Source organism: Pinus tabuliformis, chromosome 7 (genome assembly GCF_031772625.1).
Source record: "Pinus tabuliformis cultivar Carrire ecotype Pingquan chromosome 7, CPIR1, whole genome shotgun sequence".
NCBI classification, from domain to species: domain Eukaryota; kingdom Viridiplantae; phylum Streptophyta; class Pinopsida; order Pinales; family Pinaceae; genus Pinus; species Pinus tabuliformis.
In genome coordinates, this window is record NC_142293.1 from 36,369,091 (window position 1) to 36,383,760 (window position 14,670).

Here is a 14,670-nt window from a genome sequence, read left to right on the forward strand (position 1 = left end):
TGATGTCTATCTGTTGACTAATACGGGATTCCTCAATAATCGAATCCCACCTCTGGTTGTTACAGAGAATCACAGTGGTATTCATCATGTGTACAAACAGCTCACTAAAGAGCTTCCCCAACCAGGCAGCTTCATATGAGATCATACTTGTAGATATGTATCTGGTCTCAGCGGTGCTTACAACAACCGACTTTTGCTTCCTGCTCATCCATGATATCGAAGCAGAATCCAAAGAGAAACAACACTAAGAAGTGCTCTAGTGATCCTCCACACTATCTGCCCAATCAACATTCGAATAATCATGCAGTTTCATATTTTCGACAGTGTATCTCAATTCATGAGAGATTGTGCCCTAAAGACATCTCAGAAGATTATAGGCACCACTCTAGTGAGGCTCAACCAAATATGAGCTCCCCATGCTAACTGCAAAACATATGTCCGAACAGAAGTTCACCAAGAACTTTCCTAAGTCTGGTCCGACATTATTATTGTATAACTTCTTCGAGGTAGTCACAGGCTTGCAGTTTATCATTTCGCATCCAGAATCCAACTCCCTCTTACTTCTGCAAGTGAGAGGGTTTGCACCTGTCAGACATAGGTGCCGATATGAGAGGTCTGTCATCCACAACCTCCGGATGGTTTGGATCAATGTTGCAGGAAGCGCCCCCCCCCGGATCCTAGGCCCGAAGCGCGCCCCGTACGGAAGCGCCCAGGAAGCGCCCCCGGAAGCGCGCTTCCGAAATTTTTAGACGCTTCCTGGAAATTTGGAAGCGTTGGCGCTTCCGAAGCGCGCTTCGTACGGCGCTTCCCAGACGCTTCCCAGGCGCTTCCTAGACGCTTCCGAGACGCTTCCAGAAAAGCTTCCGGAAAAGCATTTAGAAAATCGTTTTTTTTTTCAATTTTTTTTTAAATTTTAGGTGAGTTTGCTTGCTGGGGGTGGGTCCACCTTGGGTTAGGGTGACAAATGAAAGCAAAAAAAAATATAAATATAGCAGATGCTCCCTCATCTGGTCCCTTGGTTCCTAGGTTCCATGGTTCAACACCAACAGCAGGGGGTTCTTCTTCATCAGTTTCAGTGCCACGACTTCCAGAGGCACCATCTTCTTCATTGCCACCACGTGGAGGCCCGCCACCACGTTCTATTCGTGGTGGAAGGAGGAGAGATTAGTAGATATATTCACAATCTACTACTTTTTGTCATAGATTACTCATTAGACTTGTAGACTTGTGAATTTGAATTTTGAACCTTTTTGGCTTGGCGGTGACCAAGTGACATATTTTGTAAACATTATTATTTGAATTTTGGACATGACAAATGTTGACAGTTGCTCACTTGCTAGATAAATCATAATATGCTCTATGTTTTATGTTTTATAATATGCTTAAATGTTTTATGTTTTATAATATGCTTAAAAATTTGATGTATGTTTGTAATAGCTAGAATATAGATGATTGTTGTACATACTAGTAACTACAATGGAATCATGGATGCCATATCTATCTTGATTTATGCAAAAATATGCATGTTTTCATGTCTTCTACAATTAATTTGGTATTTGGGATGTTTGTTTTGAGTATAAATGCAAAAAAATATATATATATAGCAGACGCTTCCGCGGACGCTTCGCTTCCTAGATTTTTGGAAAATGACGCTTCCGCTTCCGCTTCCGCGCTTCCGCTTCGCTCCCGCTTCGTGCAACATTGGTTTGGATCGATTTCACTCCTAGTGAATCTCAGCTTCATCAGACAGCTACTGATCCTCTCATACTATACTCGGGGTGTCTTGCTTCAAGCCATAGAGGGCTTTCTATTACCTGCATGCATGATATTTCCGATCATGAATCAAACTCCTCGGGTTGTACCAAACTTGTGGACCTGTGGCATGAGGGGAATGGTCCCCTTGTAAGATTTTCCTTCGGTACATCTCAGACATGTACTTTCATACTCTTTTGAATTCAGGCTTCCTTGTCACCATCTTTTCATCGATGAGTGCCACCTTGAAACCTTTGTCTTCCATTTCCGAAATGGACACCAGGTTCCTCTTGCGATCAGGTACATAAAAGTGATTCTGGGGTTCCTTGCTTTCTTTGAAGAGACGGTCGTGTCCTTGATGACCTGCAACTCTGTCATTCGGACACTCCTTCGCATAAGGGCTGTACTTATCATCAAGACATCTACCTTTCCTTCCACCCTTAGATCCGAACTTCCCAGATCTTTAGGTAGGCCATCAGAAACTTCTATTGCGTCATTCTGATAACATTCTCTGCTTCGACTTCACTCTAGGTGAATTATGAGGAACCCATTGATCCTTCTGTCTTGTCCCAACTGTCTTCGGTGATTGCTCTTTCACTCTTGCTTGGACATTGTCTTCACTTCAGCTTTGATACCATGTTAAGTTTAGGTATGTTCTATGCTAGAGCAATTTATTTAAATTTTCACAGTTAGCAATCACATCAACATTAAGATAAACTGTAGATAGAACATAAATATAAATCGCAGAACACAAGCCAAGACAAGAGGACACAAGATGTGGCGCTAGCCAGGGACAAACCCCACAATGTGTGGGGAAACCCTTTGATAAAATCTTCTTTTATCTTCAAAGTTCAGCAGAGAAACAGAGAGAGAGATAATACATTTACAACAGAAGTCAACACTTTGAATTATCTAGATCTAGCATAGATCATTTCTTATAACGCTGAGATCAGTTGAAGGCATTCTGCTTCAACTGATTTTGCAAGGTGACTCCTTCACCTATCATCGTTCTGCTTCTCGTCCATTTGCTGCACCTGATTGTGTAGCACCATCATGCTGCATCATGCATTATCATGCTGCTCATGATCTCATACATCACGCTGCCCATATATCATGTATCATTGTGCTGCCCATCATGCTGCTGCCCATGCTCCATGTATCATTGCGCTGCCCATCCACAATATCTCATACATCATGCTGCTGCCCAAGAGTGTGTTATATATATGTGTCCAGATCACACAACGTTCTTATCTCTATGCCACCAAAGTTTATATACCTAGGCGATATCACTTTATGAACACTGTATATAATCCCTGATGACTGCGTTCCATTATATATATGACTGTCTACATACAGCGTATGTATATGACTGTGTACTACAGCGTATGTATATACTCCTGCATTCCATACATCATTAATATGACTGTCTCCCATAATGAATATGACCTGTATCATGCGGCGTTCCACATAGCTGCTGTCGTTCCATAATATATAATTGCGTTTACATAATGAATATAACATATATACCTGCGTTCCATTATCTGTCTACATACAACTGCTGTCCAATAGCATATATATTTGCGTTCCAATATCTGTTTGCATACAGTTGCATTCATATATGACTGCGTTCCAATAGCATCATGATTGCGTTTACATAATGAATATCTTCATTCCTATATTGCGTATTTCTGAATAGCTTATATATATAGCTGCGGGTTGCTATGTTGCTACGTGCCATGCTGCGTTCCATTGACCATGAATATATTTCTCATGAACAGATTATATATATAGCGTGTATAACATGAACAACGTTGAATGCGTGTTAATAACTTTATGACTGCGGCTGTTCCAGGCATCACGTTGACTGTCCATGAACTGCGTGTAATGATTCCATGTGACAACGGATCCAGGGTTATGGCATGATCTGTGTTCCATATATAATCCAAACTGAGGGCTTCATACCTTGGCTGTAGCGTTCCATATATAACTGCGTTTCAAACTGTGGGTTCCGTATATGATTTACGCTGCTAGATCCGCATACATCGAGAGTGTCAACAATTCTGCGTGCCATGTCTGCACCATACCCTGCGTATGAGTCTTTTATGAACAGCGTGTATGTTGTATAGGGTTTACAACGTATCAGCGTATAGAGATTCTATCTTTTGACTGCGTTTAAGTGCTATTGGACAACGTATAAGATTTCCTCATAAGCCTGCGGCTTACTGTGGCTAGGGTTGAGGTTTCTTCACTGCGGTTACAGCAGCTAGGGCTTCACTACGGCCACTGCAGCTAGGGCTTACTGCGTCTTCATTACCATTACTGCAGCTTCGTATGGAGAGTCTTCTCTGCAGCTGTGGATAGACCCTTCCCCTTGCTGGGAATAGAATTCTTCATGACCAATGCTCCTGCGTTTTAGATCTAGGGCATCATTTGTAAGGCCAGCGTATTACTCTTGGTGTCTCACTCCTTCTCCAAAAACCCAAGACGTGGAGAGGAGGAGATCACTCAAGAATGTGTTATCAAATGACATCAAATCCTCATCTATTTATACCAAAAACGTATAGTTTGAATAGACATGACGTTTGGGCTTCTAGAGCCTACATAAGAGCTGGTCGGCTTGATAATAATTACATAAACAAAATAAATTCATATCTCCATAAATACTTGTCGGAATCGGATGATCTTTGGATCAATCCTACACCTCCGACGAGAGGGATCCAATAAAAATATCAGCTGCCATAAATAAGCTGACCCACATGGAGTTTGGCCCTAGTTGCCAATTTAACACCATGTATATGTGGGTGTCCTTTCAGGCATCCAGAGAAAAGGGATGTTAAAGAATTGTTTTTTTCCAAAGGACAAAAAATGGTCCAGTATTCCGGGTTGCTGGCCTAGCTTCTGCCAGTACTATCTCGAGACCCTGATGTGCTGATGCATCGTTGTGTAAAAAGAACCTCACCACGTCTAATAATCCTGGCAGTCTATAGGGGGCTGACTCCCACTTCTTGCAGATGCCTATGGTTCTTTTTCCCCCTGACCTATTTTCTTATATTTAAGGAAGCCAAGCACTTAGCCAAGCAGAAGCAGCAGAAGCAGTTTTAGGTCATACACCAAGACCAACTAATGAATTATTTTATCGAGTCTTTTTGAGAATATTATGACAGATTTTTATCATTACAAAATTTTTAGGTATGCTTTTAATTTTAGATTTGCAAGGTTTAAGGAGTTAAATCTATTAATTGAAAAGCTTATGTCTAGAAGACTTCCTTCTTACGTCATTAATCTATTAACTGTAGACTATGATAATGCACTCGTTGAAAAATGGCATGTACATGTCAATCATCCCCTTTTGTTTGGTAGGATTTCTCAGTCAGTCCACCCTTTTGAAGATTCAAAATTTGTTGTTGCCACTTTATGTTTTAATTAATGGAACCAAAGTTTCTACTTTTGCCATGGGTGTGAGGTCAACATAGTGTTGAGTAGCTCGTAAGGTGTCTGTTCTAGCTGTGTTCTTAATGGCATGAGTTCAAAGGGGGGTGAGGCCAGGCACAAGTTCTTGATTTTGGTGGAATGGAAACACATCTTTGCAGTGTAGGCTCAGGGCATGCTTTTTGAAACACACTATATTTTTGCTTTAAATTTTTAATCTTTCCTTTCTCAACCTTGGATTTTGCTTTTCTGATTAATGGGAGTTGATGGTTGTAAGTTTGTAACTGCAAGTTTGTCTTTCAGTCAGTCAAGCAGATTTTTTTTTTAGTTTTGATCGTGATGGCTTAACTCTGTTTTTTCGATCTTGGAAGTTGGGATTTTGATTAACTTAATCGAGCTTTTTTAATAAAAAGAGAAGGGATGGACAAGTTTTACTGTCAGTAGAGCGTGCAAGTTTTAAGTGGAAAGAAATATTGTTGATTCAGGAAAGTTATTGTTTGTCTGACAGCTAGGAAATAATTTAGACTATTTACCTGCTTATTATTATTCATTTTGCTATTGATTTTGGACTGTTTACGTTTAGTGGTGAAGAAGGCATCGGGGCCATGTGCAAACCCTTAGTGATTTTGATGGAATAGAATCCCCAATGTTGCGGCATTCTAGGTAAATGGAGGTGTTTGTGATGAGTGGTTCACTCCTTGAGGGTTGTTTTATCCATGCAACCAGACTGCTTGTGATGTCTGACCTGTTCAATCCAGTTTTAATGCTTCTATTGAGTTTAAAGAAAGCACTTATTTAAAAAAAGAATTGCTTGTGATGTTTGACCTGTGCAGACCAGTTGTAATGCTTCTATTAAGTTTGAAGAAAGCACTTATTTAAAAAAGAAAATATCAAGATGAACAGGAACTTTTGGGCCTAATGGCAAACCAAGCTTTTCTGATTCAGGGTGTTATTGCCTTTATTCAGGGCCTATGGACAAGATTGCCGACGTTTTAAATAAATGCGGCAAGAAATTGGAGGAAAACACTAGAAAGGTAGAGGATTTTGCTGGGAACCTTTGGCAACACTGTAAGTTTCTCTCCTTACCCTTGAGGCAACTTCCCCATGTTAATTGAATCAACTTCTGAAAAATCTCTTTATATTGCATAACACATGGTTTATCTGACTTTCCATTTGCATATAATTCGCGGGAAGCCTGGGAAGTAAATCATATTAACAAAGCAAGTAGTGGAGACTCGAAATACATGATTGTTGTCTAAGTATCTGGCCAGCCGCCAGATAATTAAGGATATGAAGTTTGTCAAACCTAATTCGACTTTATGCGAATAAAGACATAAGAGGATGCAAAGAATATTGACAACATAATCTGATGCCTTCTGTCATCATAATTTTTGTCTTCCAAGCCATTTTTCTAGAATGTGACCTAGTACTCGTGGAAATGGACAAAAGAATAGGAAGCAAATCAAAGGTACTGTTACCTTTCATTGGCAACAAGTGATTGCAAAATGTTTTCATCAGCCAGTCCAATCTGGCCTTTGGTCCCGTTTTTTGTATAGGGCTCGTAAACAAATTATTCCAGAAGAGGGAGGGGGCAATCCTATAGAAATATTATTGTGGACAGTTAAAAGGGGAATAATATCTAAATTACATTGGTTATTGCTTGTGATAATGGAGGATGGGTATATTTGTGTTAGTCCGCACCTTTTCATAGTAGGATGAACTATGACTGTTTTCATGATTCAAGGCATTGGATAATTACATGTTAACTTGTGCATATATCTTTTCCATATCTATATGTTGAAATAATAGTGTCATTAGGATGATGCATGTTTTTAGGTTCTTTAATTTTAAGATGAATGTGATCAAAAGCTACTTCATGCATGTTTTTAGGATGTGCGAAATGACTTTTACTCGTTTGTTGTGTTGCAAGGAAATAATTTTTATAGACATGTAAGTTTTCCATGAAATATTTTCATTTTTGCAAAAAAAGTAGAGGTCTTTCTCTTTTAGGATTTGGTATCTTCAGGATATTTCTAAATCTTATTTCAATGCAATGTTCCATATGCGATGAGAAGGAAAATTACCCCATAGAATGTTGGAGTCTGGAGTCTGGACAAGGATATTCCAGAAATCTCCAATTCTATTTCAATTGTCAACTTTGCATAGCATTATCAAATGGTTGACGTGACCATGAAATATTTTCATTTTTGCAAAAAAAGTAGAGGTCTTTCTCTTTTAGGATTTTATCTTCAGGATATTTCTAAATCTTATTTCAATGCAATGTTCCATATGCGATGAGAAGGAAAATTACCCCATAGAATGTTGGAGCCTGGATTCTGGACAAGGATATTCCAGAAATCTCCAATTCTATTTCAATTGTCAACTTTGCATAGCATTATGAAATGGTTGACGTGAGCTAGTTGAATAGGTCAGAAACTGAGTTGTAATGTTTTAGTGCTATCAGTTCCTCATTGAATCATTTTCATTTTGCAATACACTGGCCCAAAGGATTTTTTTTGTTTTTTGTTTTTTAATAGGTAATGTATTGTTAAATTTCTGTGAACCTAGCACTAGACACTATATTAACTTTACTGATCTACTGAACAATGCACAACGAGGTTCTTAACACAATTATTCAGTGGCAGCAAAATATCAACAGCCCATTTCAATCACATGTGGCACATACAGATTCTGCCCAATCAGCAGTTCTTCATTGATAACTCGATCAAAACCTACTTGGGCTTTTGTCCTGGGATGATAGCCCAACTGAAGAAAATACAACTACAACATACCCTGGATTTGATCCAGTGGATCAGGCCCTAGATTTGACCTTGATTTCCTTGGCTGATCTGGATCTCCTATGTTGCACTTCTGCACCGTCCTCGGACCCAACACACTAGAATGGAAGTCCTTCTCCACTCACCATTGAGATGCCTCTCTCAATGTCTTGTGTTGTTGTATGGTGTGCCTTTCTCATCTTCTTAGCCTTTTTCTTTTATAACTTTCAATTGAGCCAATTGCCTAACCATAATCTCCAAAGTGATTGATAGCCGAGATAAGATCTTGCCTCACTTGAGATCAACTGTTGAAATTAAAATAGTCACTAAAGTAAATAATTCACTTTTCCTAAGTTTCTTTAGCTCAATAGCCAACATATATAATTAAGTGCTTTTAAGTTAGACTTAGGGTAAGTTACAATAGCAACATGCTCAAACTTGAGCAAGTGTCTTGAGGAGACTTTGGGTGATTTCTGCATGCCTAGACACTTAGGCTTGTGCAGAAGTTTTTGCATGCCTAGACACTTAGGCCTGTGCAGAAGTATCTACTCGAGCTACAAATATTTCCTCTTAGCCAAGGAGGTACTTCTGCCACTTGGAACTAGCTTTAATCCTGGAACTGCATCTGTTGCCATGGTTGTTTCCTTTAAATTGGAAACCTTCCTTGCCACTTGGTTCAGAATCATCCTTGAAGACTTGCTCCCTTAGGACTTGTTCCTACAAGCCTCCTGTTCCTTAACACCTTATAAAGTCATCTCATACCATGAGACCTTCTTGACAGATTTGGATGGATTTGCTAATTGCTCCTCCCCACCTGAACCTGAAGGTTGGCTCCCTTTGTATTGCTCAACCTTTGGAGCTTCTCGCTCCTTGTTCTCTATCGTTGCTTGAATAGGTTGGCCCTTTAGTCTATGAGATTGGTCTCTCTAACTCCAATGACATGGCCATTGTCTTAGCTAGATCCCATGGGCTTGATTAGTGCTTGTCCATCTTGGAATGCTACAAAAAACCCCTTTTGTTGATTTGGGGTAGCATCAGATGTGCTCTAGCCATGAAAATTGGTGGAGAGGCTAAAGTACATGAGATCTCCAAGATTCAGAAATGGTTTGGGGAAATTCTACCTGGTGAAGGAGATATTAAAATAATTAATATTTTTAATGGGTTCCTAAGTCTAAACTTAGGAAAATTAAAATATTAATGGGTATTAATATACAACTGGGTTAGAAGGTTCTAAATGGCATGGATCAAGCCAAATCTAATCTTAGCCGTTGATTAGAGATGTAATCTCGACCGTTGAAGACTCAACATAAAAAGTATAAGAGGAGGCTTGAGGGTCAGTTGGAGAGACACTAGAGTGATAAGTCAGTTCGATTTTATAAAGTGGGGTTTGCTAAGAGAAATTGAACCAGTGATCAGAGTTGTAGCGAGGGGCAGTGAGTGCATAGCGGAGAGGCAAAGATAGTGCCGGAAGACCAGCGCAGAGGTAGAGAGGCAGACGCAGAGCCAGAAGGAGTCACGTAGAGGCCAGCAGTGACTACGCAGAGGGCCAGAGGGCCTACGTGAGTGACTAGAGGCTGCAAAAGTGACGCAGAGTGTCAGAGGGCCTGCGTGAGTGACCAGAGGCTGCAAAAGTGACGCAGAGGGCCAGAGAGGCTGTGCAGAGCCTCCAAGGGCTGACATAGAGGGTTTCAGGCTGACGCATAGGCTAGGAGAGTTGACGCAGTGCCTTAGAGAGGTGTTGGAGAGAGTTTTGTGGAGTAGACTTTCAGAATATCTGCTTCCGAAGAGAGGTATTACTGCTAGATAGATTTCTTTGTTGGGTGAGCTAGTTTGGCACCCAGTTGTACTCAAGAAAACTGCTTAATAATAAAACCCTAAGAACTGCTACACCAGTTTTCCCAAGTTGGGTTTTTCAGGGACGATTGCCCAAAAATAACGGTGTCCCTTGTATGTTTGTCTATTTCTTTCAATTGTTGATCTATAGATGGTTGAGACTGCATTGTGTTTATTTCAGTATTTATATGGTTAAATAACTTGTTCAGTAATTAAACAAGTAGGCGAAATAAACCAGATAGTGCAGGAAAATTTCTAACAGATTAGACTTAGAAATTTCAACACCTTTTTCTCTATCATGGAGACCTAGAGCAAACACCACTTGAGTTCTGCACCCATAGCATGCTCTACATTTCTAACCTGCCTCCTGACTCAAGCTAGAATATCATTGTTCCAAACCCTTTCACTATATATTTGGTATCAACACCAAACTCCACATGCAATTTTGAGTTCCACTTGGTCAAGCTGTCAAACAACTCTCATGCTCTTGTCATATGTAGTGTGGCTCCATTATCTAATAGCCATGCACCAATTGGTAAGGTGCTTTAGGAAAAGTAGAAAACAAGTGAGAACTTAGTTTCAAACTTCCTAGCAAACTATTCTACCTGAGCTTTTGCTGATACAACTATAGATGACTGCATACCCTTTTCGTCTTCCTTCCTTTTTGGACACTGTGAAGCACAATGCCCATCTTATGACAAGAAAAACAATTGAACTTAGTCAAGTCCTTCTTCTTCGGTTGTGAGCTTGACTTCTCACCCCTACTGCTCAAATCTTTTCCTTTGCTCTTCATGGCTTGACTAGCAAGAGCAATATTCACACCATCACTCTTGTGCTGGCTTCTTGATAAAGATTCTCTTTGAGTCTCTTCCTGGATGAAATTGCCCCACAACCTATCTCAATCAAGAAGTCTCTCTTGTGCCATGACATCTTTGATGAAAGGAGCCCATGGTCTTGTGAAGCCATTCAGGGTTGTTCTTACCATCTCTCCAGCTCTCACAACGTCCCCAATTGTGGCCAACTCATCACGAACTTGTGTGACTGATGCAGGAGCATTCACCCAAGAGAAAATCATTGTAATTAAGTAGACATAGGGGGTCATGTATTTTTAGGAAGTTGGATTCCTAAGGGACAAATTAATGTAATATTAGAATTTTAAGTGAATTAATTAGATAATGGGAGGAAATTGTAAGTGGTTTCGAATAAATGAAAACATGAGTGGCAATAATGACAAAAGAGCCTAAAGTCAATTAGGACTCTTTAAACATTCCATGATTCGAGGGACAAGATTGAGACTTTAGGAATGACGTAGAAGTGGACAGAAGATTTAGGAGTCAGTACTGAGGATTTAGGAGTCAGTTTAGGATTTACCCCAGAATTAGTTCAATAGAACCATTCTGGATATATGTAAGCCTACGAGCAGAGTCAGAGACAAAGGCCACAACAATGAAGATTAGGCCTGTGAGAGACGGAGAGTCTCATTCTGTAATCACTGTTCATAGTTATAAATATAGAAGTCTATTCCGGACTGTGTGAATGTGTGAAATTCTATTGAATGTTTGAATTACATGTAATTGGTGAATTCGTAGGTTCTGTAACTGTGGTTGCAGGCAGAGTTTTGGTGAAGAACACGCAAAGAGAGAACGATTCAGAAGAATCGTAATGGGTCATTGAGTCCAATTAAAGTATCAGAGCGTAGCTCTGGAGAGACAACAAAGTTGAGAGTTAGAGGAGTTAAGCTCAGAAAGAGTTGAGCAGTGGAAACAGCGAGGAACCAGAACTGTTTTGAAGAATCGATCCACAGAGGAAACGCTGGAAAAATAGCGAAAAACCCAAGTAAAAGGAAGAGTGAGAAGTGAAATATTGATGCTTAGTAGTCGTTGGATCATTTAGATCAACGACCAGGATTAAGTTGCGTAGGCGGAATCCTTTTGAAGACATCGGAACGAGCCTATGAAATGGAGCGATCGTGATTATGCAATTAAGCGTGGACCGTAATCAATGAATGAATTGAATTGATTTACAATGAGCAATGAAGCTCAATAAATAATACAAATGTATTTACAGAAACAACAGGTTTCTACTAAGAAATAGAAACAAGAAGTTTCTAATAAGAAACTGCTAATAAGATCACAGACAATCTTATCTACATAAATGAGCATTAAACACTAAAATAGCATTATTCTAATACCCTCCCTTAATGCTCAATCTATTTACAACACCTATAGACCCTCTGAATTTTACAAACTTATCAAGACCAAGGGGCTTGGTGAAGATGTCTGCTGGCTGCTCCGTGGTGGGAACATACAACAACTGAATGGATCCGTCTTCAACAAGCTGCCGAATGTAGTGACAATGGGTTTCCACATGCTTTGTTCGTTCATGGAAGACTGGATTCTTAGCAAGTTTGAGCATTCCCTGATTATCACAGAACAAGGGAGTAGGACCTGCCTGGGAAACATGCATATCCGCAAGCATACGTCGAAGCCAAACTACCTCACAAGATACCTTAACCACTCCCCGATACTCTGTTTCTGTCGAGGAGAGAGCCACTGCCTGCTGCTTCTTACTAGTCCATGTGACAACACCGGATCCCAGACTAAACACATACCCAGCTGTAGATTTACAGTCATCAATCGAACCTACCCAGTCGGAATTTGTGTAACCAGTGAGTGTAGGATTTGAACTCCGAGTGTACAAAAGTCCATAATCAGGAGTGCCAATCACATAACGCAGCACACGCTTCGCTGCTATCCAATGATCAACCTTAGGAGCTGCCATGAAGCGTGAAATGTAGCTCACTACACAACTGATATCAAGTCTAGTGGCAGTAAGGTAGATGAGGCTGCCCACTAATTGCCTGAATAAAGATTCATCCACAAGTGGTGAGGATGACTGAGTTGAAAGTTTGAGGCTTGGTTCCATAGGAGTCATGGCAAGTTTGCAATCCTGCATTCTGAACCTGTCCACAAGACTTATGGCTTACTTGGACTGAGAGAGAAAGATGTTCTCAGTCTGTGAGACTTGAACCCCCAAACAGTAATGAAGAAGTCCCAAATCTGTCATATTAATAGTGCTGCACAAATCCTGTTTGATCCCATGGATCAAATGTGCTGAACTGCTAGTAATGATAAGGTCATCCACATAGACAACCACAAACAGAATATCATCACCAGTATGTTTGATATACAGGGTTGCATCAGATGGACTCTGCTGAAAGCCATGATCTGTTAGGTACTTATCAATTTTCATGTACCAAGCCTGAGGGGCTTGTTTCAGACCATAGAGTGCTTTAACTAATCTACAGACTTTCTGTTCTTGACCGACAACCTTGAATCCTGGAGGCTACGTCATGTAGACTTCTTCCTGTAAGTCACCATTCAGAAAAGCACTCTTTACATTCATCTGATAGACTTTCCAACTGAACTGAGCTGCTAAGGCAAGGACGAGTTGTATGGTACTCATCTTGGCTGTAGGAGCAAAGGTCTCCTCATAGTCTATGCCTTCCTTCTGTGAGAACCCTCGAGCAACAAGGCGAGCCTTATACTTGTCTAGGGTTCCGTCAGCTTTGTATTTCACTTTATACACCCATTTGCAGCTAATGGGCTTCTTCCCTGCAGGAAGATCAGAAAGGGTCCAAGTGTGATTCTTCTAAAGACTCTGGAATTCAGCTTCCATAGCTTGTTCCCAGTCAGGTATACCCTTAGCCTCTAAATAGGTTTGAGGCTCAAAAATACTGTGTAGGTTAGCCATAAGAGCAAAATTTACTGTAGGCTGTTGTTTGCTCTTATTTCTAGAACAAGGAGCTCATTATCCCGAAGATCACCAATAGTTTTAGCCCACCATTTAGGCCGGAGAGTAGAAGAACCAATATTTGGAGTAGGTGGAGGAGGCTCAGGAACAACAGGAGTAGCGAGAGGAGGATTATTTTCCAGAGGGAACTCAGGTAGTGCATCTTCAAATACTGACGCTGCATCATCCCTCCCATCAGGTGGACCTAACGGAAAAAGAACACTGTGAGGCTGATCCTTAGAACACTGCTCAGAAGGAGGAGACTGAAAGAACCCTCTGTCTTCAACAAATACTATGTCCCGACTGAAGATAAGACGATCAGTGTCTATATCTATTAGCGTATAGGCCTTGTGGTGATCACTGTACCCTGTCATCATGAGTTTCTGGCTTTTGGAATCCAACTTAGAGTGCTTAGCAGCTGGAATCCAAACATATGCAACTGAGCCAAACACTATGAGGTGACTAATCTTAGGTTTATGGCCAGACCAAACCTCTTTTGGAGTTTTCCCCTTAACAGCCTGAGTAGGTGATCGGTTAAGAAGATAGACAGCAGTAAACATTGCTTCAGCCCAAAATTTGTTCGAAACACTCATGTGTTGTAACATGGAATGAGCCATTTCAACAACCGTATGGTTGCGACGTGCGACAACACTGTTCTGCTGAGGAGTGTAGGGTGTAGTTAATTGGCTTTTGATGCCATGGGTATCACAGAAGTTGGAGAAAGCAGAAGAACAAAATTCCCTCTCGTTATCTGTCCTAAGAGTTATGATATTACAGCTAGACTCTTTTTCAACTAAGGACTTAAACTTCTGAAAGATACTAAATACATCAGATTTATGTTTTAGAAAGTACACCCACATCTTTCAACTGAAATCATCTACAATAAGCAAAAAATATTTGCAACCAGTGATTGAAGATGCATTCATAGGACCACAAATATCAGCATGAATTAACTGGAGTACCTTAGATGTGCGCCAAGATTCTCCATCCTTGAATGAAGACCGATGTTGCTTGCCAGCTTGATAGGCGCCGCACACTCCCAAATGCTGAGTCTGAATATCAGGTAACCCTGACACAAGTCCCTCCC

General features: G+C 40.5%; 1 protein-coding gene across 1 annotated transcript in view; it reads left to right on the forward strand.

Moving 5' to 3' along the window:
• The window catches only part of LOC149245121 (GEM-like protein 1), a 218,737-nt gene that overhangs the window by 16,458 nt on the left and 187,609 nt on the right, over positions 1-14,670 (forward strand). Inside the window, exon 2 of the mRNA XM_089457652.1 lies at positions 6,148-6,249. Coding sequence (XP_089313778.1) covers positions 6,148-6,249 — 102 coding nt within the window. The remainder of the gene's footprint in view (positions 1-6,147; positions 6,250-14,670) is intronic.